Here is a 25,484-nt window from a genome sequence, read left to right on the forward strand (position 1 = left end):
TTCAACTTCTGGCCGGTTCTCTGAACGTCAAAGCAGACAAACTCAGCCAAAGTTGCCTTGCGGCTCATGAGTGGCATCTCCATCCAGAGGTGGCACAAGGTCTCTTTCTGTGGTGGGGAAAGCGTTGGTTAGATCTATTTGCCTCTGAAGAGAACGCACAATTTCAGCAGTTTTGCACGCGGGAGTTTCCAAGGCGACTCTCGCTTGGCGATGCTTTTCGTCACAAATGGAGCTTAAGCCTCCTGTATGTCTTTCTGCCCATACCACTCCTGCCCAGAATGCACAAGAAGATCTGAGAAGCCTGGCACAAGTCATTCTTGTGGCTCCAGATTGGACATGGAGTGTTTGGTATCCAGAGTTTCTGCATATGAGCAACAATCCTCCGATCAGGCAGCCCCTTCCGGAGGCTCTTTTGTCGCAGCAGCAGGGGAGGGTCCTCCACCTGAACCTGTGATTGAGCGGCGACAGTTGACAGCTTTTGACCTTCTTCCCGAAGTCCGCGAAATTATTCTGGCAGCCAGGCGTCCCTCCACAAAATCGGTATATGCCTGCCGATGGAACAAATTTTGTAAATATTGTATAGAACGGTCTATTGACCCCTTATCTGCTTCTCTGGCAGATATTCTCCTTTTTTTTCCTTCCTTTGACCAGGAGGGCTCTGCTTTGGGCACTTTGAAGGGCTACATTTCGGTCCTCTCTGCTTTTCTTTGGCTGCCAGATCAACCTTCACTTTTTAAGTGTAGAGGTTTTTGAAGGGGTTCATCCACTTGTTCCCCCTTCTCATTTTCTTATGCCACAAATGAACCTTAATTTGGTCCTTACTTTCTTGATGTACACAACACTTGAGCCGCTGCCCAACTGTCCTCTACTGTTGCTCACTATCAAAACTGCCTTTTTCATAGCAATTACCTCTGCCAGGAGGGTGAGCCAACTGCAGGTACTGTCATCACAGCCTCCTTACCTGACAATCTTCCCGGACAAAGTGGTTCTCAGAACTCGGCCAACTTTTTTGCCCACGGTTGTAACTCCCTTCCATCTGGGACAGTCCGCTACTTTGCCCACTTTCTATGCACCTCTGCATCCTTCCAAAGAAGAGGAGCGTCCCAAAAGGGACCCAAAAAGAGGAGCGTCCCAAGAGGGAACCAGAAAGAGCGTTATTGTTCCACATTGATTTTCCAAAGAGTTCCTGGTGGATGACCAACTCTTTTATAGGGTCACGGGAGTAAAGAAGACGCGTTCTGTCCAAAATACGACCATCTCATGCTGGGTTATCCTCTGTATTAAAATATGTTACATCTTAGCAAAGAAACAGCCTCCTGAAGGCCTTAGGGCCCCTTCCACCAGGGCGAAAGCAGCCACCACTGCCCTCCAATTGCTGATAGTGGCTACGTGGGCATCTCTGCACACGTTCGCCAGACACTATTGCCTGAATTCTCAGGTTTGCAGGGAGGGCCTGTTTGGCCGCTCTGTCTTGCAGGATTTCCTAGTTTAAAGCTTTTCCGCTGTCCCACCTCCGGGGAAGGTATTGCTTTGGTATCTGTTTAAAGGTAAGGAATCTGCGGCTAGATGTCTCTATCAGATGGACAAGTTACTTACCATCATTAATGCCTTATCTGGTAGAGACATGATCTAGCCGCAGATTCCTTACCGACCCACTCATCCTCCCCGCACTGCAGAATTGTTTTTAGTATCAGGGCTGTTCCCCCTCAGGGCACTAGCTTCTTTTTTAACACACAATGGTCACTCACTTTATGACTGCGCTTCTAGCGTGGAAAGTTGTGAAAAGTTCTGATGTCAGTGTGCTGGAGTGGCGGTTATATTGACGACACGTATGTCACGATGAATATGACGACTTAATGCAGAGTCGACCAACGCCACCTACCAGCGCGCAGGGGTACTGCTATGAAAAATCTTTCGGATCCAGCCTAATGCCTGGAAGTTCAAAGGTAAGGAATCTGCAGCTAGACCATGTCTCTACCAGATAAGGCGTTACTTAAGGTAAGTAACTTGTCCGACCAGCTCGGTCTGTACAGTCACTTTCACACACGTATGCACCCGACACCATAATGTGACACCATTGATACCAAAGAGGTCAATAGATAACACTCTGCAGACCCCGTGGCTCCAAGTCTCCCGCCACCCTCCAATTCATCCCTACTTTTCCCAGACACCCTGATGGATGTTCACCAGCCCCTCCCTTATGACACAAGGCTGATCATAGCTGAGGCCACGCCTTGTCTGGGTCCCCGAAGAGCAGGTGGGGATAGACAGTAAGAATGAACAAAAGATAGACTTAAACAAAGGGGGTCTTGGTGCCACTCAGGAAGTTCAACTGCAAGTTGCGAAGCAGAAACGGGCCAAGAGTAACAAATTCATTACAAACAGGGTTCCACCAGGGCCTTCTGGCACCAGCTCAGTTCTGTGAAGCACAGAGGGGTAACACAGTCTTCTGACCTGCTCTTGAACCTTCTCGTAAGCGTCCCTCAAGCCTAGTCAATTCCTCTCATTTCTACCTGGTGCCATTCGCTCTTTGGAAGGGCCAGATGGGGAGAGGGCAGTTGGTCCACCATGAGGGGGCCAGTGAGGTAACAAGCAGTGAATTGGGAACAACACACAGGAGAGCCTCTCAGCTTGAGGAGGTACACCGTCTGGTACATGTTTATCCGAATGGTGCACGGCAATATGGACACAAGGGTCTGACGCACAATGAGATGAATCGTAAGTCCGTACCTCCGTAGAAAGGAGACACTATGTCCAGCACACCTTAATGTCGGATGCACCAGAGGATATCGGTGTCACACACGGGCGAGAGATCACCAGTGCCTCACAAGGTAGAATGAGACTCTGCAATGGATGGGTCCCCCACCTCTGAGGGTCACAACCTGTGATTCAGACATTGCAAGCAATGAGCATACAGTAGGCGTGACACACGAGAGAAATTGCGGCACAGCTGATGAAGCGGGCCACTTTGGCTCCCGCAACCGGTGAATCTGCTCACCACTAACAAGACGCTTATGTGTACCGGGATCCCTGCATTACAGGAACCACGGTGTCGTAGATGCAGGTGACTTCTTGACCTCTGCACTAGGCACACCGGTCTCGAGCCACGATTATGTAGTTCCACGCTGACACCGCCCTGTCCAGCTTTCAGCAGGTGATACAGGCACCTAAAGGGAGGGCGCTGCTCTTCAGATGTCACCGGTAGATGGTGTTGGCCCCTTGTAGAAAATCTTTGATATTCCTGAGACCTCCAAGAGAACAGGAGACCATCCAAATGGTCCTTGGGAGCCCACTTTAGGGTGCCACACATCAGCAGGTCGTTGGCCCAGGCCAGCCACTATTCAGGAAGGCACACAGTCCTTTCCACAGGCAGTTATCCTCTATGTGCACAACAGAGTCCTCTGGCAGTGTGCACCAAGGAGCCCAGGTTGTCCAGTCCTCTGTCCCTACAAGCGTATCTCTCCTCTTGGTGGGGTGGCACTGGTAGTTATACCCCATTGGGCCTTTGAAGTTGGGGAAGGTTTAAAGGCTATTCCTTTGAACCACAGATGTGCCCGCTTGATTTCCATCCTGTCTGCCATTAGGCTGTGAAATGCTGATCTCTATCTTTTATGGGGGCCGTGATCTGGCCCTGGAGGCCAGGTGTCATAATCTCTGCTCCCCATATATTCAGCCAGCCTGTAAATGGCAGATGTCAGCTAACTCAATTGCATGCTCAATGGTTTATGGCTGTCGCTGGGTAATGCCCAGTGTGCTCACCGGCCTCCGGTGTTGACTGGCGCTAAACACCATGGCACACAAAGAGTTTGATGCATAGAAATGTCCACTTTCCACACTTGGTATGGCAATGCAATATATGCCAAGTCCACAGTTACTGTTAGAACGGGCTTGGCTTATGGAATCCATTGATAGGAAACATCAAGGAGCTGCGCCACTGCAATCCATTATTGCATCTGGAAATACAGGCAACCCCTTCCCCATGCTAACTTAATTGAAGAGCAAGCCTCCTCTGTATGGGAACCCGTGTGGGTCCTCCTTACTACTTGGGCAGCAAATACCCATGGGTTTCCTGCCCAGTCCATCACCTTCCCTCCGGATGGACCGTGTTGGTTATAGGCCAGCCGGAGTATGCACGTAAGAGCGCTCTCACCGAACAGGTCGAACACATGTTTAAATGCACAGTCCGTGCAAGTGTGCACACCGGCCTGCAATAGCAGGTCGGACACATAGGTACACTACACCAGCGGTGCAAGTGCGCAGGCCAGGCCTTACCTACGATAAGGCCGCCCCTTCTGGAGTATCTTCTGGCGTAGCAGCAGGGGAGGGTCCTCCACCTGAACCTGTCCACTCTCCGCCTCCTTGCGTGAAGATTGAGCTGCTGCAGTTGACAGCTTTTGACCTTCCTCCCGAAGATTGCAAAGTTATTCTGGCAGCCAGGCGTCCCTCCACGAAATCTGTATACACCTACCAATAGAACACATTTTGTAAATATTGTATAGAACGGTCTATTGACCCCTTATCTGCTTCTGTGGTAGATATTCTCCTGTTTATTTTTTCCTTGGCCCAGCAGGGCTCTGCTTTGGGCACTTCGAAGGGCTACCTTTTGTCCCCCTCTGCTTTTCTTAGGCTGCCAGATCAGCCTTCACTTTTTAAGTCCCCTCTGGTCCGAACATCATGTCTGCATCACTTCCTAACATGTGTCGGAAGGGTGCACGCACTTATACACTGCAGTACAGAATGAAAGGACCCAGAGCCTCAAGGTTCCACATGAGAACCAGCACGCACACTGATTTGCAGTTGCAGGCTGTCAGCCTGGGTCTCCAGGACACCTGTGGTGTCCGTGTGCTATCCGGCCGACAGTGGTGGTCAGGATTAATGTTAAGCAGTTCCTTGGTGTCAGCCATCACACCGGGCCGTCTTGATAGACTGGTGGAGGCCTAGAAACATCACTGGCGCAAGAGCTCAAGTCAACCGGCACTAGCAGACCGGGCACAGGCCCAGCACAACCTTGGTGGTAGTGCACCCACTGCTTGTCATGACAGGCAAATGATCCGTGTCTGCCCCTTAGGTAAGCGCCGCTTCCTTCGAGAGGTAGGAAAGGTGCACGCACTACCACACTGCACCAACAGCGGGGAAGGGCACCGACCCTATGGTTGCAAAGGGGCCTCAGCAACCTCAGGATGTGTCACGTGGAGTGGAACTGACCTCTGAGGTAGGGGAACCCCACCTAGGGCTCTCCCCTGTTTGGGCAGTGGTCATGCTATGGCCCTACTCGCCTACTCTAAGTGTTGAGAATCCCAAACTGTTGAGATGGTCCATCTCCCTACAGGGAATGTACTTTACAGTGGAGCACCGTCAAGGAACAGACCACTCCAATGCTGATGGTATCTCCTGGTTTGTCCACCTTAGAGATGAAAACTCCCAGGGGGTTGGGTAGTTCTCCCCACTTTTAGCTGGGGAAGACACTGGTTAGACCTGCCATCCTTGGCGTGGTTTCCCCTGTAACTTTTTGCCTTCAACCCTCCTGTTTTGCTGACTTCGTTTTCGCTTGTCTTAGGACTCCGCACACATTACCACTGCTAACCAATGCTAAAGTGCCTGTGCTATTTTCTTAAAACACAGTAGAATTGGCAGGGACCCAATTGTGATGTTTAATTTACTTGCAAGTCCCTGGTAAAGTGGCGCTGCCTGTGCCCAGGACCTGTAAATGAAATGCTACTAGTGGGCCTCCAGCACTGATTGTGCCCCCACTTAAGTAGTCCTTTAAACATGTCTGAAGCATGCCTTTGCAGCTTGTGTGTGCAGTTTAAATTGCTATGTTGACGTGGCAGAATAAACCCTATGCTAGGCCCAAATCTTCTTTTTTAATACATATAAGTCACCAATAGGGTAGGTCGTGGACAGCCCAGGGGACAGGGTGCAGTGTATTTAAAAAGTTGGTCATACAGTTTTTAGTTTACATATTCTTGTAGTGAAAAGCCCTTGAATTCACTTTTAAGTTCTGCAAGACCTACCGCTCCCATAGGATAAACTTGTAGTTACCTTATTACATTTTATAAGCTGTAACTTCAAGATGGGAACAGGTAACAGTTTGGTGTCTTTGGAATTGTAATATAAAATCCTCTCTTATAGTGATCTGAATTTGAATTACAAATTTGAAAATGCTACTTTTAGAAAGTTGCCATTTTCCTTCCATAGCCATATAGTGCCTGCAGTCTGTTGCTGGATAACGTGACTGGGTGTAGCTGACAGTTTAGCTTTGTGTATTCCTCATAGACAACTACCCACAATAGAGAGCTTAGCTATGCCTGGATGGGCCATCACTGGCAGGATGAGAGGGCGGAGCTAGGCACAGCCTACTTACACCTGAATAGGCTGTGTCCTACCTCCATTCAAAGGACTGCAATACCCCCTGTAATTAGTGTGGAGCAAGGGCAGGGGAGACAGGAAACCTGTGCACTTCAAAGGGAAATCTCTAGATCAGCTGTTAACCTTTTGACTTCTGTGGACCCACACTGAATCATTGATGGAATCTGGGGACCCCCAGTGAGCCATTATTGGAAGCTGGGTACCACCCCTGCCCTAAAGCAATTTCTAGGATTTGAACCTCAAAGCAATACACAAAAATACAAAAACAAGTTTACACCAAATAAATGCTCAAATATTAAAATATTTTGTTTAATTCACAAGTAAATATAGAAGGTGTTTTCAAATGTTAAATGTTGCTTCTTTATTTGTATGTACTTTATTACTTTTAACTCATTAATTTTAATATTCTTTAATTTTGTAAAATGCTCATGGACCCCCTGAGAAGGCTTCACGGACCCCCATGTGTCCACTGAACAACGGGTAAAGAGCCACTGCTCTAGAAGCTTCTCACACTTTAAAGTAGGCACCTGGATTAAATAATGGAGCTCAGACACTAACTCTTCAGTACAGCTCTGGGCCTACGGAAACTCAGCCTGGAAGGACTGCTGTGCTGCTGAAAGGACTGCCACTCTGCTGGACCGCTACCCTGTTGGACTATTGCCTTGCTGGTTTGCTGACCTGCTGTCCTTCTGTCTGAGACAAAGGGATTGGACCTGTACCTGAACCCAGGACTCTCAAAGTGACTTCAGGGGCTAGTCTAGATACGATAGGTGTGCAGGGTCAAGCATTGACCTGGCTAATGTAACTTTTGCAGGCCCGTTTGTCCATGTTTACACGAAACAGCATTGCTCAAAATTTTATCCTCTTCCATCTGGTATTCCGCAGGGTTCTACACTCAGCTTGAACCTCTTTAATATTTACGTAGATCAGTGGGGGAGATTGTAGAGAGCTGTGGTCTCTTGCTTTCTTCTTACGCAGATGACACCCAGATTGTGGTATCATTGTCATCTAATGAAATTCACAGGGCTAATGCCTCGAACCGCTGCCTCATGAAAGTGGTTGTCTGGATAAACAGTAATTCCCTCAAACGGATTGGGGACAAGACTGAGATTCTCTTAGTGGGCAACCAACCTCACTATTGGGGGCCTCATCTGTGCCCAGACGCGCTAGGTCTAGCTCCAAACCCAGTCCATGTTGTTAAAAATCTTGTTTTTTGGCTGGATAATAAGCTCTCAGTGAGCAATCAGATTACAAAGGTAGCAGCCACCTGCTTCGAAGTTTTGAGATGGCTAACGAAAATACTTGGCTGCCTCCCTGCTTCAGCTCAGAGAACAGTGACTCCAAGTATTGATTATTTCCAGACTGGATTATGGAAATATCCTCTACTTCGGGGTCATTAAGGCATCACTGAGGTGGCTTCAAATACTCCAGAACGCAGCAGCAATTTTATTTCGTCCTCCCAAACATACTTCTACTGCTAGACCCCTACAGGATCTCCACTGGCTTCCAGTTTAGAAACAAATGCATTGTAAAGCCTTGTGCTACATGTACAAACTCATGGCAGATTCAGATCCCAACTATCTCAGATCTCTGGTTTCACCTTACAACCCGAACTGTGCCCTGCTATCCTGCTGTACATATCTTTCCACAGTCCCAAGAGTGAGGAAAACCCATCAAGGGGGCCGGGCTTTCTCCTACCTGGGTTCTAATCTGTGAAACTCCTTACCGATGTCCTTGAGATCTTGCCAGTTGTTCTCAGGTTTCCAAAAGCTGTATTTTTTTTAGATGTACTTTGCGTCCATTTGTCAGATTGATATACCTTGAAGTACATAGCACTGGGAAACCCTACTCAGAGTAGCCATGCACTGTTCAAAATTTCAATAATAATAATAATACCAACCACCTAAACCATCACAGAGACCAGCTGGAGTAAGCCCCTGACTTCCAAGTAGTGCCCCTCAGGTCCTGGATCCTTGGTGTGGTCTCCATAGAGCTGAATCGAAGTTTTTGGACTTTTTGCGACTGCGAACTGGCCCCTTGGCTCCAAAACCTTGTTGCTTGCACTATCTGTCAACGTGAAGTTTAGTCAACTCGACTCTTCGTACTACATCGACAGCTTGCGAGGTGCGCCACCCGATGCTCCAGCCCAACCGTTTGCAACAACAAAAGGATCTTCGCACTACAGCAACAACTTTTCGTGATGTCATGCCTCCTATTCACGCTATATCGACGACCATCCGCAGTGCTTCCCTGCTTCTTGTGTCTGGGGCTTTTTGCACTGGATTGAGAAGGTTAACATTTCAGCAGGACTAACCTGGTCCTTGTATTCAACCCACGCTACATTGCAATTGGCCTGACCTTTTTGCTTTCTCCTGGTCTTGCACGACCAGATAGCTACGAGTGGCACTTTGGGCTTTTTGGCGCTATTTTCACTTAAATCTTTAAAATTGCATATCTCCAGGTCTACGGATTGGATCTTGCTTATTTTCATCTTGAGGTATTCATTACATTTTGATCTATTTTTCTAAATTGTTGTGGGACTTTTCATGTGTTGTTTTTTCATTTTATTACTGTGTGAAGTGCTGCACAAATGCTTTACACATAACCTCTAATTTAAGCTTTACTACTTTGTACCAAGCTACCAGAGGGTTAAGTATAGGTTCATTTGGGGCTTGCTTGTGCCTCATCCTGACTAGGATTGTGGTTGCTGCTTGAGAATGGTTTCACTTCCGTCATCCAGGAACTCAATTTCTCACAGCTGGCTTGACTGATGCGGGAGAATTGTGCCCCACAACCCAATAGCCAGTGCTGTAAGCTGATTATTTGCCAAGGTGCAGTACCACATCAGTAGCCTCTTGAGTTCTGGTGGCATAGACCTAAAGAGGCAACACTTCTAGACCCAACAGTTCCTTCATACATCAGATTAAAGACTTATTTTCTGCCTGCCAGAAATCTATTTATGGTAAAATGTGCCATGACCTTGAGAAGTTACATTTCTATTTTTTCCGTGTTAAACCCTTCGGATGTTGCTTTTTTGTTTTTTCTGGCAAATAGTCCTCATGCTGTAGTATGAGAATATATTATTTGGCTCGAGCAAGGACCAAGCAGCAATCTGTACCAACTTTTGGGTAAAAGGAATCTTGGACTGTAGCTTCTCCTGTTGGACATTTGACTTTCCTCTGTATTGGGTGTTATTACGGTCTGCATTTGCTTTCCAGACAAAAACATCTCACTGCACCTCTCACTGGCTTACCACAGTCTGGGCTCCTAATCAAGTTTTTCTCAGATTTGTTGTTTTTCCCAAGGTAAGAAAAGCCATGTTGTACTTGGAATCAATTAGGTTGTGAACTTGGTGCCACTCACAACATTTGAGGCAGGTAAAACGTGAATTAATAGAGAATTTAACCACATCGCTGCGGTGGCTATTCCGCCGCAGCGCTAAGGGGGCGGGGGCCGCGCGGCGGGCCCATGCTGGTGACGGAACCGCTCCGTCACCAGCCGCGGTTGAGCTGTGCTCATGACGGAGCGGTTCCGTCATGGCCCCGCCCGCTCAATAGAACGCGCCGCGCAGGCGCGTCGGGCGGGCCATGACGGAACCGCTCCGTCATCAGCACAGCGCCACTGCGGCTGATGACGGAGCGGTTCCGTCATCAGCACGGAACCGGTTAAGGTGATGTGTTTTTGCAATGGTGGTGTGAAGTAGGTGTGGGGTTATATTCAAGGCTGTTAGACTTGTCACCCTTAGGGTGGTCTTCCCTCAAACCTTTTTGCTGTATCTTTTTGTTGGACTTAGGACTCTGAGCATTTTACCACTGCTGACCAGTGCTAAAGTGCACGGTCAGTAGTCTAAATGCTACTAGTGGGCCTGCATCACTGGTTGTGTGACCCACACAAGTAGCCTTTTAAACCTGTCTCAGGCCTGCCATTGCAAGGCCTTTGTGTGCAGTTTACTGCCATTTCGACCCGGAATTTAAAAACACTTGCCAAGCCTTAAACCCCCTTTTTATACACATAGGTCACCCCTAAGGTAGGCTCCACGTAGCCCTGTGGGCAGGGTGCTGTGTAACTGAAATGCAGGACATGTACGTTCAAGTTTTACATGTCCAGGTAGTGGCAAACAGCTACATTCACCTACTCCTCTCATAGGCTAGCACTGGGATTTCCTTAAAACACCTTTAAGCTGTAATTCCTAATTAGAAAGGAGTAGCTAAATCATGTTTCATAACTTATGAAATGGTAATTATACATCCTCTTTAGTGGTAAAGTTGGATTTTAAATTACTATTTTAGAAATGGCACTTTTAGAAAGTGGGCGTGTCTCTGCTCTTAACTTTGCTTTGTGTGCCTGCAGCCTGTCTCCAATATATGTGTTGACTGGGTGACAGTTACACTTTGCACATTTTCTCTAGACAGCCACAGATACAGAAGGGTGAGGCTCATCTGCATTCTGACCCCTCATCTGCATTCTGATGGGTCTTCCTGGGCAAAGTGGAATGGGAGGGGCTGATACTTACACTTCGATGGATACAGTCCTACCCAGACACAAAGCACTGATTTACCCACCACAGATATCTGTCAGTGACTGTCCGGGACTATGTGGGGAACACAGTCAGGGACTTGGGTAAGGACTTGGAACTGGGTAGAAAAACATACACAGAAAGAGGAGTACAGCGCTGCCCAGGATCATACAAGAATTCAGAGGAGAAAAGAGATCCAAAGGGAAAGCCTGCACGAAGGAACAAGATGGCTAAGACTCAGAAAGGAAGGGCACTCACGAGGCAATTTTAGCATTCAGACTTACTACACCCGGGACAGACGTGCAAGACATATATATAATATAACATTAGCAATAAAGGGGAGTGTGGGGTAAAGCACTCAGGAGCTCCTCACGGTAAGACTGAAGCTCAGTAAGTTTCTCACCCCCAATTGCTGTTACAGATACTGACTGCAAATACCCACATATAGGATATGCATGCAAACGCAGGGTCTGTGGAGCTTATACCTATGGTGATGTTATAAATGTAACTCAAGAACAATACTCACAGTGAACAAGAAACACCACCTAGGTAGTCAGCTGTGCCCTCTGATCCTGGTGATCAAACAGGAACATGCAAGGCAGTAACAGCAAAAGGGTAGAACTAAATACACACACAATAGACAAGGAGCTAGCAAGAAGGAGTGCTTAACAGGAAAGGAAGGAAATCACAGGGCACACTTGGCAGAAAGCAGGAAACAAACATACAAGGCAACAGAAGCAAGACAGCAGAATAGAAAGACAGCAAACTAGGAACTGGAACCAAGGAATTGGGAAGAAAGGCAGGGAGTGGAAAGGGATATACAGAAGGGGAGGCTACAAGGGTATACTAGAATAGGGCATGTTAAGGAATCAAGAAAACAAAGTAGCATAGAAGGCAGTGCTGGGGAAGGAAGAAGAATTGAGCTAAATCTCAGGAGTCTAGGTAGCAGTGCTAGTACAGGAATAGGGAATTACTAAGGCTTTAGGAGTCAAGGTAGCACTGCAGGCAGTGCTAGGTCACGAAAAGGGGATTAGCTACAGCCCAGGAAACAAGGAGTCAAGAGAGCACTGCAAGCAATGCAAATCAGGAACAAGAAATAGCTGAAGCCCAGGAACAGGAACAAAGAATAACTATAGCTCAGGAACTCAGGAAACAAGAGCACTGCAGGCAGTGCTAATTCAGGTACAAGGAATAGCTATAGCTCAGGGACTCAGGAAATAAGGTAGCACTGCAAGCAGTGCTAATTCAGGAGAAGGGAAAACTGCTGCAGTTCAGGAACAAGGAATACTAAGGCTCAGGGGTCAGGGGAGCACTGCAGGCAGTGCTAATTCAGGAACAAGGAAAACAGCAGCAGGTCAGGAACAAGGCATAACTAAAGCTCAGGAAACACTGGAAACAAGAATAGCAAAAGCTCAGGGAGCACTGGAAACAAGGATCGGTCTCACCGGTAAACAGCTACAATGACCAACCTTGGCCTGACGGGAGCTGGGGCTTAAAAGAGCTCATAGTAATCACATGTATTAGGTGTGAGCAGGCTAGCATCAGCCAGCCACAGGTGAGCTGAATTCCTCCACCCATCCTTGACCTGCAGGAGTGGAGACAAAGCAGTGAGCAGGAAATTCTGGGTAGAGTTTCAAACATGAGTAGGCTGACTTCAACTATAAGCAGGCTGGCTTTCACAAAACCCGGCATGGATTGGGAATGGATGTCAGTTCCCAATAGGTGTCCAAATGGCTGGAAGTCAGGATATGCATGCAGGCGAGAGTTTGGAAGCTTATTAGCAGACTGGAAAGTCCCACTATGTGGCCCCCTGGTGGTGGGTACGAGAGCACAGGGAGCGAATTGTGACAATATCCTGGCAGATATGACTTGGTTGAAAGGGATCTTTGTGCACTTCAGAGAGCTCCTTTTAAGTCACCCCTTACATCAAAGGTACTTTTGGGTATAAGTACTGGGGCTCTGAACCTACCAAACCAAGAAACTTCTGGATCTTGAACAGAACCTCAGTCAGAAGGACTGCTGTGCTGCCTAAAGGACTCAAAGGGATTGCTTTTTTGGAAGGACTGCTTTTCAGCTTGTTGCCCTGCTGCCTGCTGCTCCCTGACTATGCTGAAGGACAGCTGAACTCTGCCTTCCCTCCAAGTGATCTCTAAGGGCTTGCTTGTGTGTCTCCTGTCTTCTGAAATCTCAGTAACACAAAAAAACTACCTGCAATTCTGCTGGTGCTGCTGGACTCTGCCTTCGGTGAGTCCTGCCCTTGCCTGAGGTGCCCTCTTAAAGTTCTGAGCCTCAGAAGTGGGTTCTTGTAGCATTTTCCACATCAACGTTGATGCAGCGGCAACTCTGATCAGAACCGACGCTTCGCCTTCAACGCCGAAGCAGCGGCCGCTCGACTACAGCGATTCTACAGCTGGAGCAGCTCGACACCGATGGACAGGTCGGCTCAACCTCGACGCAGCGCCTGTATCTCAAAGAGGTTCAACATCATAGCTTCCTTCAACGTTATGGATCAATGCCGACGCTCACCTCCATCGACTAATCAACGACAACGCGCGCCTCCTTGACTGCTCGCTTTTGAAGTTAGGACCCCCCCCCAAGATGGTTTAAATATAGATTTATTAGTAGGGTGAAATGACCTTTGATCCAGGGCCAGAGGCTCCCTGCACAAACTGCCCTCCTGTGCATTCCAGAACCATGTAACATAGAGAAAGCAGGTTGCCAGAGAACGCCAGACATTCTGCATAAAAGCACAAATGCAAACTATACAGTACAAAGATATAACACATCTCCCTCTTAAGCAAAAACCCCAAGGAAAAAGAGAAAACATGCGAACGCAAAACAGACATAAGAACATTGACCTCTATGTGCACACATAGTCATTCAACTTTTTGGGTTTCGATTTGATACGCCTACCTCGTCCTCTCACAGTAGGGGCAAATACTTCTGCATTGGAAGGCACACCCACTCAGCCTAGGGACCTCAACCACTCCACCTGTTCGGTCGCACTGCACATGGATACCTTTCTGGTATTCCACCATACACCATCAGACAATTTCACACTGTTTGCTTTTACATCCACCACCCCTTTGGGACAAGACCATCTCAACAAACCTTTCCTTACTCTGTAACCCTGGAACACTCTCACAAACATGCCTATCTCAAATCGTTTCCCAGGCTTAATAATTTTCCTGTTGTGACTATATGCCTTTTGATACTCATTTACCCTGCCCTGCAGGAGCTTCAGATCCACACTCCGCCTCTCTGCTCTGTCCATGTAGGTACAGCTACAGTGCACATCACCCTTCCTTTGAGCAAACTGAAAGGTATATCCTTGGTCACTGAATGAGGAGTGGTTCTGTAATTCCACAACATCTTTGACTTGCCGTTTCCAGCATATGTTACCCACACACTCCAGTTGGATGCATTCCACCAACACCCTATTAAACCGTCCGACTAAACTGTTTCCCTATGGATGGTAAACAGCAGTTTTGGTATGCTTGATTCCCCAATTGATCAAAAACCTATCTAACTCTTCAGACACAAATTGGGGACCATTGTCCATCACCATTTCGGCAGGATAGCCCTCCCTCCGGAAGACGTCTTCACAAAAAGATATCACCACACTCAACTTAAATTCTCTTAATAATGCCACTTCAGGCCATTTGAAAAGTAAATAACCATGACAATGGCATATTTTTTCACCCAGGTTAAGGTTTTCAAAAGGCCCACAAATGTCATGACAATTTTGTCCCATGGACGCTTAGACAAAGGTGATGGACTTATGGTCGGCTTCTGAGTAGTATGAGATATGTCGCTACATGCACAAGCAATACAATTCTGCACATACTCATCAATCTGGCTGTCCATTTCTGGCCACCAGAAATCTTCTCTGACTCTTCTTTTCATGGCTGACATCCTGCTGTGCCCTTCGTGCATGAGCGTCAACAACCATTCCCTCGGCGCGGTGAGCACCACCAACCGACTACCTCTTCTCACAATACCCTCAATAACCGCCAATTTGGACCAAATAAGTTAGAAGGATTCCAAGTCCTTGTGCAATATCCACCCTTGCTTTTGGCACAATGCCTCCAAGGCACCTCAAACACCGTTCACTTCTGCCACCATCCATTCATCTTCTTCTTCATACTGCCCCCTCTGTAACCTGGATAAACAATTGGTGTTGACGTTTTTTGCACCTATTTCACTTTAAACGTTTTCCAGAAGGCAAAAAGCCATTTAGTAATCCTAGGAGTGGCCCTACCTGCACTTGTCATAGAGAATAAATCCACCATTGGTTTGTGATCAGTGCGAAACTGAAACTTGGTATCCCACACACAGATCTGAAAATGTTGCACCCCCACCAACATGTCAGGCCGCCTTCTCTACTGTGCAGTATGTGTGCTCAGCTCCTCTTAAAGTACGAGAGGCAAAATCTACCACCCTTTCCTTGTCCTCGTGCACCTGCATGAGAACAGCACCTAGGCCATGATTACTTGCATCAGTAGTAATAATTGTCTCATCACGGAGATCAAAAGACTTCAAAGTGACCGCACTCGTTATGCTTTTCTTCACCTCATCAAAGGCCTGTCGACACTTGTTCGTCAACTCAAATTGCACCCCCTTCTTCATAAAATTCCTTAATTCTTGTACCTTATCAGTAAAATGGTGCACAAACTTGGAGTAATACTCCGCGAGATCAAGGAACGACCTCAGTTGATCCTTGTCTCCTGGGGATGGTGCATTCTCAATGGCCTCCACTAATCTACGCTTGTGCTTGATTCCCTCGCTGGTTAGAGTGTGACCTAAATGCTCTACTTCTTTCAACCCAAACTTACATTTCTCAAGACCGATCGTGAGACCAGCATCCAATAGTCTTTCTAAAACCCTTTCCAAAACCTCGTCATGTTGACCCAAGTCACATCCCCACATTAAAATATCGTCCTGAAACACCAATACATTTTCCAGGTCCACCAATAAACTCTGCATGACCCTTTGGAAATCGGCAGAAGCCAAAGCTAGCCCAAACGGCATAGGAACAAACTGAAAAGCTCCCTCAGGAGTGATGAATGAGGTCAGATGTTTTGACTCTTCATGCAATAACACCTGATGGTATACACTGGAAAGATCTAATGTGGTAAAACATGCACCCCTCTTCACACTTGCTAACATCTCATTGATGCAAGGGAGAGGATGATGATCGATCCAGATGTTGCCAATAAGATCCCTCAGATCAATGCACATACGAATGTTCCCATTGGGTTTCCTTGCTATGACAATTGGATTTACCCACTCGGACTCATCGATTGGCTCTTTTACCCCTCTCTGTACAACCTGTTTAAATCCTGTTTTAGTATGTCTCTCAACATCAATGGAATATTTCTCACTTTTAGCACTTAAGGCACTGCATTATCTTTCAGTAAAACCTGCTCTGGATGATTAGGATCAAAAATGATATCCACGCCCGCTGTTCCTTCCAACCGAGTAGGGATCTTCCTTTTCCATGACGTAAAGTTTGCCCACAGTTTTTCTATCCTGGAAGCAAATTTCAGTTGTGACGTAACCCAAAACAAGTAATTATCTCCACAATACCCTTCAGGTATCACATCAGCAGCACACAACGCATCCAAACCCAAACCCTCCCAAGTGATTCTGTCAATAATGGTGAAAGAGGAACATGAATCAGCCCAGACCTGTACCTCCTTCCCATTAACCTTAATCGCACACTTCAGAGGGCGAAAACTATCAATCTTGCATCCATCACAACTAAGGACTTTGGCAGCTTCAATCATCAGTGCCTCCACTTCCTCCTCTTCACTTTCACACGAAATGTCTTCCTTTTCTGACAACTCCGCTTCTTTTATCAAATTCACAGACTTTTTTATAGCTAGGCGACTCATTGGCTTTGCACACCCTTGCAAAATGCCCCATTTTCTTGCACTTGTAGCACCTGCTCTTGGCCGCAGGACAATGGTTTGCCTCAGCTGTGTGCCTCAAACTACCACGCCAGAAGCAAACCTTGAATTTGACTTTCACCCCTTCTTGTTACCTTTCACTAATTCTTGCCTCATCACCCTACTAACCCCCTTCTTTATGCTGTTCTCATTGTGAAATGCTTCTTCCTGGTTGTCCTTTCTAGAACTGGCACCTCCCAACTCCTTCACATACCTAGTGGTATTTTCCATTCTTCTCGCTACCTCTGTGGTTTTATCCAATGTGGGATCCTTCATGCCCAGTAACTTTTCTTGCACTTCAATTTATCATCTGATCCCTAATTATTTCATCCCTCAGGTCCTTGAATTTGCAGGTAAATGCTATCCTCCACAGATTTGCTACATACGGGTCAATAGACTCCCCCTGTTACTGAGCAAATGAAAAAAACCTGTGCCTCTCCACTACCACACTTACTTTATCACCAACATTCTCTTCTAGAGCCTTCAAAGCTACCTCTTACACATCCACACCACCATCCCCACCAGAATTTGTGGAGAAGTGTGGCTCAGGGGTTAGAGGCAGCAGACCCGGAAGCTGAGATCGGTCCTGGACCAGTGTTCAATTCCCGCCTCGGCGGGTCTTGGGCTAAAAATTCCACGGACTCGATAATTCTCGCCCCGGTGCCTCCTCGACTCACGGGTTCACACTCTGCGACTCTGGGCAATAGCTTGCTTAATCTCCACAACGGCCCCTCGCGGCGGGATGCCTGACTTTCACCTTGTGGATACCCTGCTATCTCACAGGGGAATACCAGGAAGGGTTCCCTAAGCAAGCGCCGGGAAACCCACTGCAGGTAGCTGTGCGCTATATAAGCTCATCTACATTTACATTTACATCCCTTCCTTCTATGGTTGGTAAGGTTTTAAAAAAATGTCTTCCCTCTAAGTCCAAACAATGTTTGAGGATGGCCAACTTCCTCTTTGCCACATACACATCATGCCCAATGGCCTCTAAGTATGTCTCAAAAGTTTCCCTCCAATCCACCCAACCCGTGCATGGCTGCCAGGACTCTGCAGGAACAAAGGTGGTGCAGGAATAGACTCAGTCATCATGACGCCTTAACGACGATAGCAGTATAACCCTATAAAAAACAATGTAGTTCAGTACTTGCCTCTCACAGTTTGAAAGATGGGCGTGTCTCCGAACTCAAAGCAACATGCGACACGCAGTGCCCTTGGCTGGCACATGGTGTGCGTGTCACCCCGGTTTAATACCCTTAATCTTCTGATGACATGCTGTGACTAGACTCCAATCACAAACAGTGTGCGTGTCACCAACGCTAGTCTTCCTTGGTGGCACGTTGCGCAAGGTATTACCGGCTTCCAGTAATAGGTGTGCGCATCACTGCTCTCAATGATGCGCAATAATGAGGCTGAGCAGCTGCTAGATAAATGACTGTTCGCATGCCGTCAAACGCCTCACTAGTGCAAAGTCGGCGGTAGATATATCGGCTTTCCTCTCCTAAAATGGCAGCACGTAATAGGACTTCACGCTCGCCTGACCCAAGATGGCGGCGCGCACTAACACCCACGTAGAGATACGCGAGACAGTGTCACTCGAATACGGACATCATCCAAGTCTCACACCATGCGAATGTCATCCAAGCCGAGGCACGCTCTCTTGCCACACGTAGTGATGCGCTGGCAGCTCGTGTGCCCGGAGGGGGGGAAGACCTTGCACGTGATTCACTGATAGCTGCCCAAAAAACAGAAAGGAGCCTGCTAAATTCCATGAACGGTACCATGCATACAGCACCCACACGTACTTCACTCTAGCTGCTTGCTGGGTTAGGAACAAGAATGTTCCTTATTCTCTCATCAAGGGTCGGTCGAAAGTTTTCGTTCCCAGATGAACTGGAAGGCGCCAAAACAACAACACAATCTTGTTAAGAGTCTTGGGGTCCTTGGGTAGGCTTCCACCCCATCGTCGTCGCCCGTTTTTGAAGACAGGACCCCCTCAAATGGTTTAAATATAGATTTATTAGTAGGGTGAAACCACCCTTGAGCTAGCGCCAGCGTCTCCCTCCAGCAACTGCTCTCCTGTGCATTCCTGAACCATTCAACATAGAGAAAGCAGGTTGTCAGGGAACGCCAGGCATTCGGCATAAAAGCACAATTGCAAACTTTACTCTACCAAGATATAACACTAGCCTCGAGTCTTCGACACTTTGCTCCACTAGCGGGACCTGTCTGAGTCCTGTAGCCGGCCTGTCCTCGATCGGTATAGGCCTGAACTTGGATTTACCCTGGTCTAGCATGACCTCAAATAACCTTTTAGAGCTATTGACTTCTAAGCACTGTTTTTGCATGTATTCTTTAGAAATTAATATCTCGACTTCTACTTATTGGATTCTTGTTGTTTTGCTCTTATTTTGCTCAGATAAATATTCTGTGTTTTTAAACCAATGAAGAGTCTTTGTGGTGGATTTATTGTGTTACTGTGTGTGTGTTGCACAAATACTTTACACATTGCAGTGGCGTAAAGTGGAGTAGCATAGAGTAAATTAGCATAGAATGGAGTGATGCAGTGTAGAATGGAGTGGCATAGAGTGGAGCTGTGCAGACTAGAGTGCAATAGCATGGAGTGGTGCAGAATAGAGTGCAATAGCGTAGAGTGCAGTGGCATAGAGAGGAGTGGTGCAGAGTAGAAGTCAATGGCATAGAGTAGAGTGCCGTAGAGTTGAGTGGCATAAAGTAGAGCGGTGCAGAGTGCAGTAACATAGAGTGGAGTGACATTGAGTCAAGTAGATTGGAGTGGTGCAGAGTAGAGGAGGAGGGGGAGAGGAGTTGGCCTAATGGCTAGGGCGGTGTACCGCGAGTCTGGGGAACTGGGTACGAGTCTCGGCAATTTCAGCTGAACATCCTGTGATTCTGGGCAAATCACTTAATCTCCCAGTGCCTAACAAAAATGAATGTGTCTTCATGTAATGCAACTGGTGCTATGTAAAGTGCTCTGACACCCGATTCGGGTTAAGTTCGCGCTATATTAAACTCTGTAAAATAAAAAATTAAAATAAGCACTGTTTTTGCATGCATTCTTTAGAAATTAATATCTCGACTTCTACTGATTGGATTCTTGTTGTTTTGCTCTTATTTTTCTCAGATAAATATTCTCTATGTTTCTAAACCTGTGTAGAGTCTTTGTGGTGGATTCATTGGGTTACTGTGTGTGTGTTGCACAAATACTTTACACATTGCCTCTTCAGATGAGCCTGACCCTGTGTGCCAGTGCTACTAGAGGTTGTGCACAGCTTATCTTTTAATGTGTATCTAGCTTACCCTGACTAGAGTGGAGGTTCCAGCCTGGCCTGGGTGCATACCTCTGCCAACCAGCAATCCCATTTCTAACAGAGACTATAAAGAGTTTGCTGCTTTACAAGAGGTTGTAAAATGGGTAATCCTTTAACTGCCTTCTGTGTACAGATGTCTCTTAAAAGATGATTCTGATCCACCTATATTATCTATGTCCGATACCTTTTTCCCCACTGCTTCTGGTTAGAAAGTTTGCACCTCCATGTACCATCTTTTCTGTCAAGTTTTTGTTTTGGGTCATCTGTTGTTGGGGCCTGGTAGCCATACTTGTACAGAAAGGGCGAGGGGAGCTAGATGTAGGGTTAGTGAGTCAGTCAGTGCCTGTTCTCTTATTTACAGGGCAGGGGTCACCACATTGCGAACATGGACCCTCTCGGTATCACCAAAATCTTTTGTCATGATTCAGTGAGTGAAGAGGCAGTGGAGCGCTTAAAAATAGGTGAGCTCCCTTCTCCCCTGACTGTTAACTTTTTCACAATCTGCAAAATGTTGTTCATTTCCTTTTCTCCCTCCCTTTCTTAATGCAATCCCTCCATCCAGATACGAGGACATCACGTGGCCCTGCTGGATCCGCTGGGAATCCTCGATGCCGACTTGGATTCGTTTGTGCCCTCTGATTTAATAACTACTCTTGATAAGTTGGGTGAGAGTTGTGAATGTCACATGCTTTCATGAAATTGGCTTTGTAGGTCCAAGCTGAGCCCTCACCCCTTGCCCCTACAGTGCGCCATAAACAGTGCCTCATTTTCCAGTAATTTGATGTTTAATTGTGAAATGTGAATTTTTATATCAGGTGATTATTGTCCTGTCCCCTCAGAACTTAAAACTGTTAACCATTGTATTTTGATGGTTAATTATGATGTTTTTCTCTCTAAACCCTTGCATGATACTAAAGGATATTAAAATGGACAACTATGGCTTATGGCGTACTGTAGCCTACATTAGTATGCTGTCAGTGAATGTAGCATTTTTGCTGGGACACTGCTTTTCTCACGCTTCTCGCTTCACTCTTCCCGATTCTCTTCATCCCATCATTCTTCTTGGTGTAATTAATTGTCCCAGAACTGGGTTTCTCAAACGTTTGTAGAAGCCATTAGTCTGCTTTGGAAATGTTCCTTGAGAAATGGTGATCTTCCTGAAAAAGATCAAACCCAGGTTTACTTGTAGTTCCTCACAATGAATTGTCTCTCAGGCCTAAATTTCAAGTCTCAGCCTTATAAAATAGCCAGGTCTCCAAAGAGCCTTTGTGTGTCCCTCGCTTTGATTTGTATCCCTACCCTAGTCCCATCATTCCTGTTTGAGAAACCCTGGTCTGGAACCACAGGAGCTCCTTCATTGTGATTGTCTCATCTGTGATTGTAACACTCCTGCTTGTTGCATGTAGAGTCAAATTGTGAAACTGATGAAAACGTGGGTTGCTTTGCAATGATTCTATGTGATGAGTTTTTAAATGTATAGTCCGAATTGGATCTGGTTCAGATCAAATTGAATTGCTAATGCTTTGAATGTGTCTTTTTCCATCGAAAAGTGTTTTCTTCCAATTTTATTTGGATTGAAACTACAATTGCTTTAAATTATTTGTAAACAAAAACAAGGCCCAGGTGTGACATTTTTTCCACAATCCCCCCTCTTTGTTTATCGTCATCTTTCACTTTAGTCACCCTTCTTTTTTCCTCACTTTTTGACTATTTGCCTCCTTTCTACTTTCCTGTGATAATTTCTCTTTTGTCTCTTTTTCCTGTGGCGTGCCCTCTCATGCCCACTATTATAACCTATATCTTCCACTATACTCAAAGTCCTTGCTCTTTCCCAATCCAACCCACTTTGTGCTTCATTTTTCCATCAACCTTCTTTATTATTTGTTTTATTACTATTTCTAACCATTTAGCTCTAACTATATGTAATTTGAACCAGAAGATCCAAACTAGTCACTAGGTACCCTTGTATTAAAACATGTCCCTGTACCTCTTGAAGCAATGTGGTCTTAACTACCACAGAATGTAATCACAGGAACTTCACGGTACAAGCGTTCATTCCGGCTCGCTTCATCAGATCTGTTGGCTCCCACCATTTTATACAAAATAAAAATAGCCGTTCATTATCTACCTTTTTCTCAAGTTAATGATGTTATACTTTCCAAGCCTGATTCACAAAACAAATGGATATTAATCGGTGCAAACTTTAGTCTGCACTTCTCATAGATTTCTATTTATATTGGAATTTGCAACAGTAATGTCTTAGAAAATACATTCATGCAACGATCCAGTCTTCCATATTCCTCCTTATCTTGTGATTTTTTGCTAGCAGACAAACCACCATGTTCAGAGTTTAACAGAACAGTGGGCTTGCACTCTACTCACCCAAGTTTTCTAATTTTTCCTACAAACAGTTGGTGAAAACCTGTCGTGAACGATATAAACATACCTGGGCTTTCGGTCAGGCCCTTCCTAATGACTGGATGGATTTGTTGGCTATAACACTTTCTTGCTCCTTATTTGATGGCTTTCTTCCTATTCTTGTGTATGTCTTCAAGAAGGAATAATTCACCTAATTGTATTTTGATTTGAAGTCATGTATCCTTCAACTGCTTACATCGGACCTTGCATTGTATTGCATATGAGGGAGTAATTTCTCTCCACTCCTCCTCTCCCTACTCCCCTTCCTCTCTTTTTTGAAACATGCATTGGCAAAGTCAATAGGTCTTGCCTATGCAAGAGCTATTGGGTTTGCCAATGTGTTTTAGCCATAACTTTTAGCATGGCTAAAAGTTAGTGGCGTAGACGAAAGTGGAGTAGAGAGGAGTGACATAGAGTGTCGTGGAGTGGTATAGAGTAAAGTGTCTTAGAATGGTGTACCATGGAGTAAAGAGTTATGGAGTATGTGGAGTGTTGTGTTGTTGAGTAAGAGTGGCTTTGAGTGGTGTAGATAGGAATAGATTGGAGCAGTGTGTCGTAGAGTAGAGTGGCGTAGAATGGAGTAAACAGGCACGGAGAGATGTGAGGGAGTTGTGTAGAATGGTGTAGAGTGGAGTGGCATAGAGTGGAGTAGAGTGTCATAGTTTGGAGGGGCGTGTAGCGGAGGGGCATAGAGTGGAGGGACGTTAAGTGGAATAGAGTGTTGTAGAGTGGAGTGGGATAGAGTGAGATAGTGACTTAGAGTGTAGTGGCGTATAGTGTAGTGGCGTGGAGTGTAGTGGCGTAGAGTGGTGTGGCGTAGAGTGGAGTAGTATAGAGTGAAGTGGCGTAGAGTAGAGTAGAGTGGAGGGTCATAGAGTGGAGTGGTGTAGAGTGTCTTAGAGTGGAGTTTCGTGTAGTGGGATAGATTTGAGTGTTGCACAGTAGAACTGAGTGGCATAGAGTGGAATGGCATAGCGTAGAGAGGAATACAGTTTTGTAGAGTGGAGTAAAGTGTTGTAGAGTGGATGAAAGTGTTGTAAAGTAGAGTGGAGTGGCATAGATTGTCATGGAGTGGCATAGAGTGTCAGAGTGTTGTAGAGTGGAGTGGAGTAGAGTGGAATGACATAACTTAGACTGGAGGAATGTGTCATAGAGTGCAGTGACATGGAGTATTGTGCAGTGTCGTAGAGTGGGTTGCATAAAGTGTTGTGGTGTAGATTGTTGTGGTGCCGAGTAGAGTAGAGTGGCGTAGAGTTTAGTGTGTTGGCATGTAGGGCATGGAGTGGAGTAAAATGTCATGTAATGGAGGGGCGTAGAGTGGAATAAAGTGTCCTACAGTGGAGGAGTGTAGAGTGGAGGATCATAGATTGGTGTGAAGTGGCATAGAGTGGAGGGTCGTAGAGCGGTAGGGTGTAGAGTGGAGGGAATTAGAGTGGAGCATCGAAGAGTAGCATTGAGTGGAATAAAGTGGTGTTAAATATTCTAGAGTGGAGTGTCATAGAGTGGAGTGACAAATAATGGAGGGGCACAGAGTGGACTGTTGTAGTGTGGCATAGCGTAGAGAGTGGAGTAAAGTGTCCGAGAGTGGAGTGGTGTGGAGTGGTGTAGAGAGGAATAAAGTGTCAAAGTGGAGTAAAGTGGTGTCGTAGAAGGGAGTAAAGTAGCATGGGGTGGCACTGAGTGTCATAGAGTGGCACAAAGTGTTGTAGGGTGGTGTAGAGTGGAGTTGCGTAGAGTGGGGTGTTGTAAGGTGGCATACAGTGTTGTAGAATGGCGCAGAATGTCATAGAGTGGAGTGTCATATAGTGGCAAAGAGTGGAGTGGGGTAAAGTGTTGTGAAGTGGTATAGAGTGGAGTAAAGGGGCGACAAGTCCAGTAGAGTGCAGAGTCGTAGAGTGGAGTGTCTCAGAATAAAGTGGAGTGTAGTAGATTGAAGTGGCATAGAGTGTCATGGAGTGACATACAATCAAGTGTCATAGAATGGAGTGTTGTAGAGTAGCGTAGAGTGGACTGGAGTGGAGTGGCGAAGAGTGGAGTAAAGTGGTATGGAGTGTAGTAGAGTGGAGTGGCATAGCGTTGTACAGTGGATTGTAGTAGAGTGGAGTGGCATAGATTGTCATAGAGTAGCACAGAGTGTTGCAGAGTGGTGTAAAGTAGAATGGCATAGAGTGTTGTGGATTGGCATAGAGTGTTGTAGGATGGCATAGAGTGGAGTGGCATAGAGTGTAATAGAGTAGAGTATGGTAGAGTGGAGTGGAGTGGTGTGGTGTGGAGCAGAGTGGAGTGGCATAGAGTGTCGTAGAGTGGTGTGTCATAGAGTGGAGTGTGGTAGAGTGGAGGGTCGTAGAGTGGTGTGTCATAGAGTGTCATAGAGTAGAGTGGAGTGCCGTGGTGTGGCAAAGAGTGTCCTAGATTGGAGTAGCATAGAGTGTTGTGGAGTACAGGGTACTGGCATAGAGTGGCATGGAGTGTCAGTGTCTTAGAGTGGCGTAGAATAGAGTCTAGTTGCGTAGAGTGGAGTGATGTAGAGTAGTGTGTAATAGGGTGCCATAGAGTGTAGTGTCATAGAGTAAGTGGAGTGTCGTAGATTGTAATTGAGTGGAGTGGAGTGGATTAGAGTGTCATAGTGCTATGGAGTGGCGTGGAATGTTGTAGAGTGAAGCGGCATACAGTGGAATAGAGTGCCGTTGGGTGAAGTGGAGTAGAGTAGTAAGTCATAGATTGGAGCAGTATAGCGCAGTGTAGAGTGGCGTAGAGCGTAGTGGAGTAGAGCATAGAGTGGAGTATAGAGGCGTAGAGTGAAATAGAGTAGAGTGGAGTGGCATAGAGTGAACTAAAGTGACGTGGAGTCTAGTAGGGTGAAGTGGCATAACGTGTTGTGGAGTGGAGTGTCATGGAGCG

At 46.4% G+C, this 25,484-nt stretch overlaps 1 protein-coding gene across 2 annotated transcripts in view; it reads left to right on the forward strand.

Moving 5' to 3' along the window:
• OGDHL (oxoglutarate dehydrogenase L) overlaps window positions 1-25,484 on the forward strand; it is a 683,466-nt gene that overhangs the window by 134,370 nt on the left and 523,612 nt on the right. The window contains exon 4 of one of the 2 annotated variants that reach the window (XM_078643351.1): window positions 20,728-20,830. In XM_078643351.1, coding sequence (XP_078499477.1) covers window positions 20,728-20,830 — 103 coding nt within the window. Of the gene's footprint in view, window positions 1-20,526; window positions 20,627-20,727; window positions 20,831-25,484 lie in introns of both variants that reach the window. The other variant, XM_078643352.1, reaches the window with a different exon arrangement.

Source organism: Lissotriton helveticus, chromosome 5_1, assembly GCF_964261635.1.
Source record: "Lissotriton helveticus chromosome 5_1, aLisHel1.1, whole genome shotgun sequence".
In the NCBI taxonomy this organism is placed as follows: domain Eukaryota; kingdom Metazoa; phylum Chordata; class Amphibia; order Caudata; family Salamandridae; genus Lissotriton; species Lissotriton helveticus.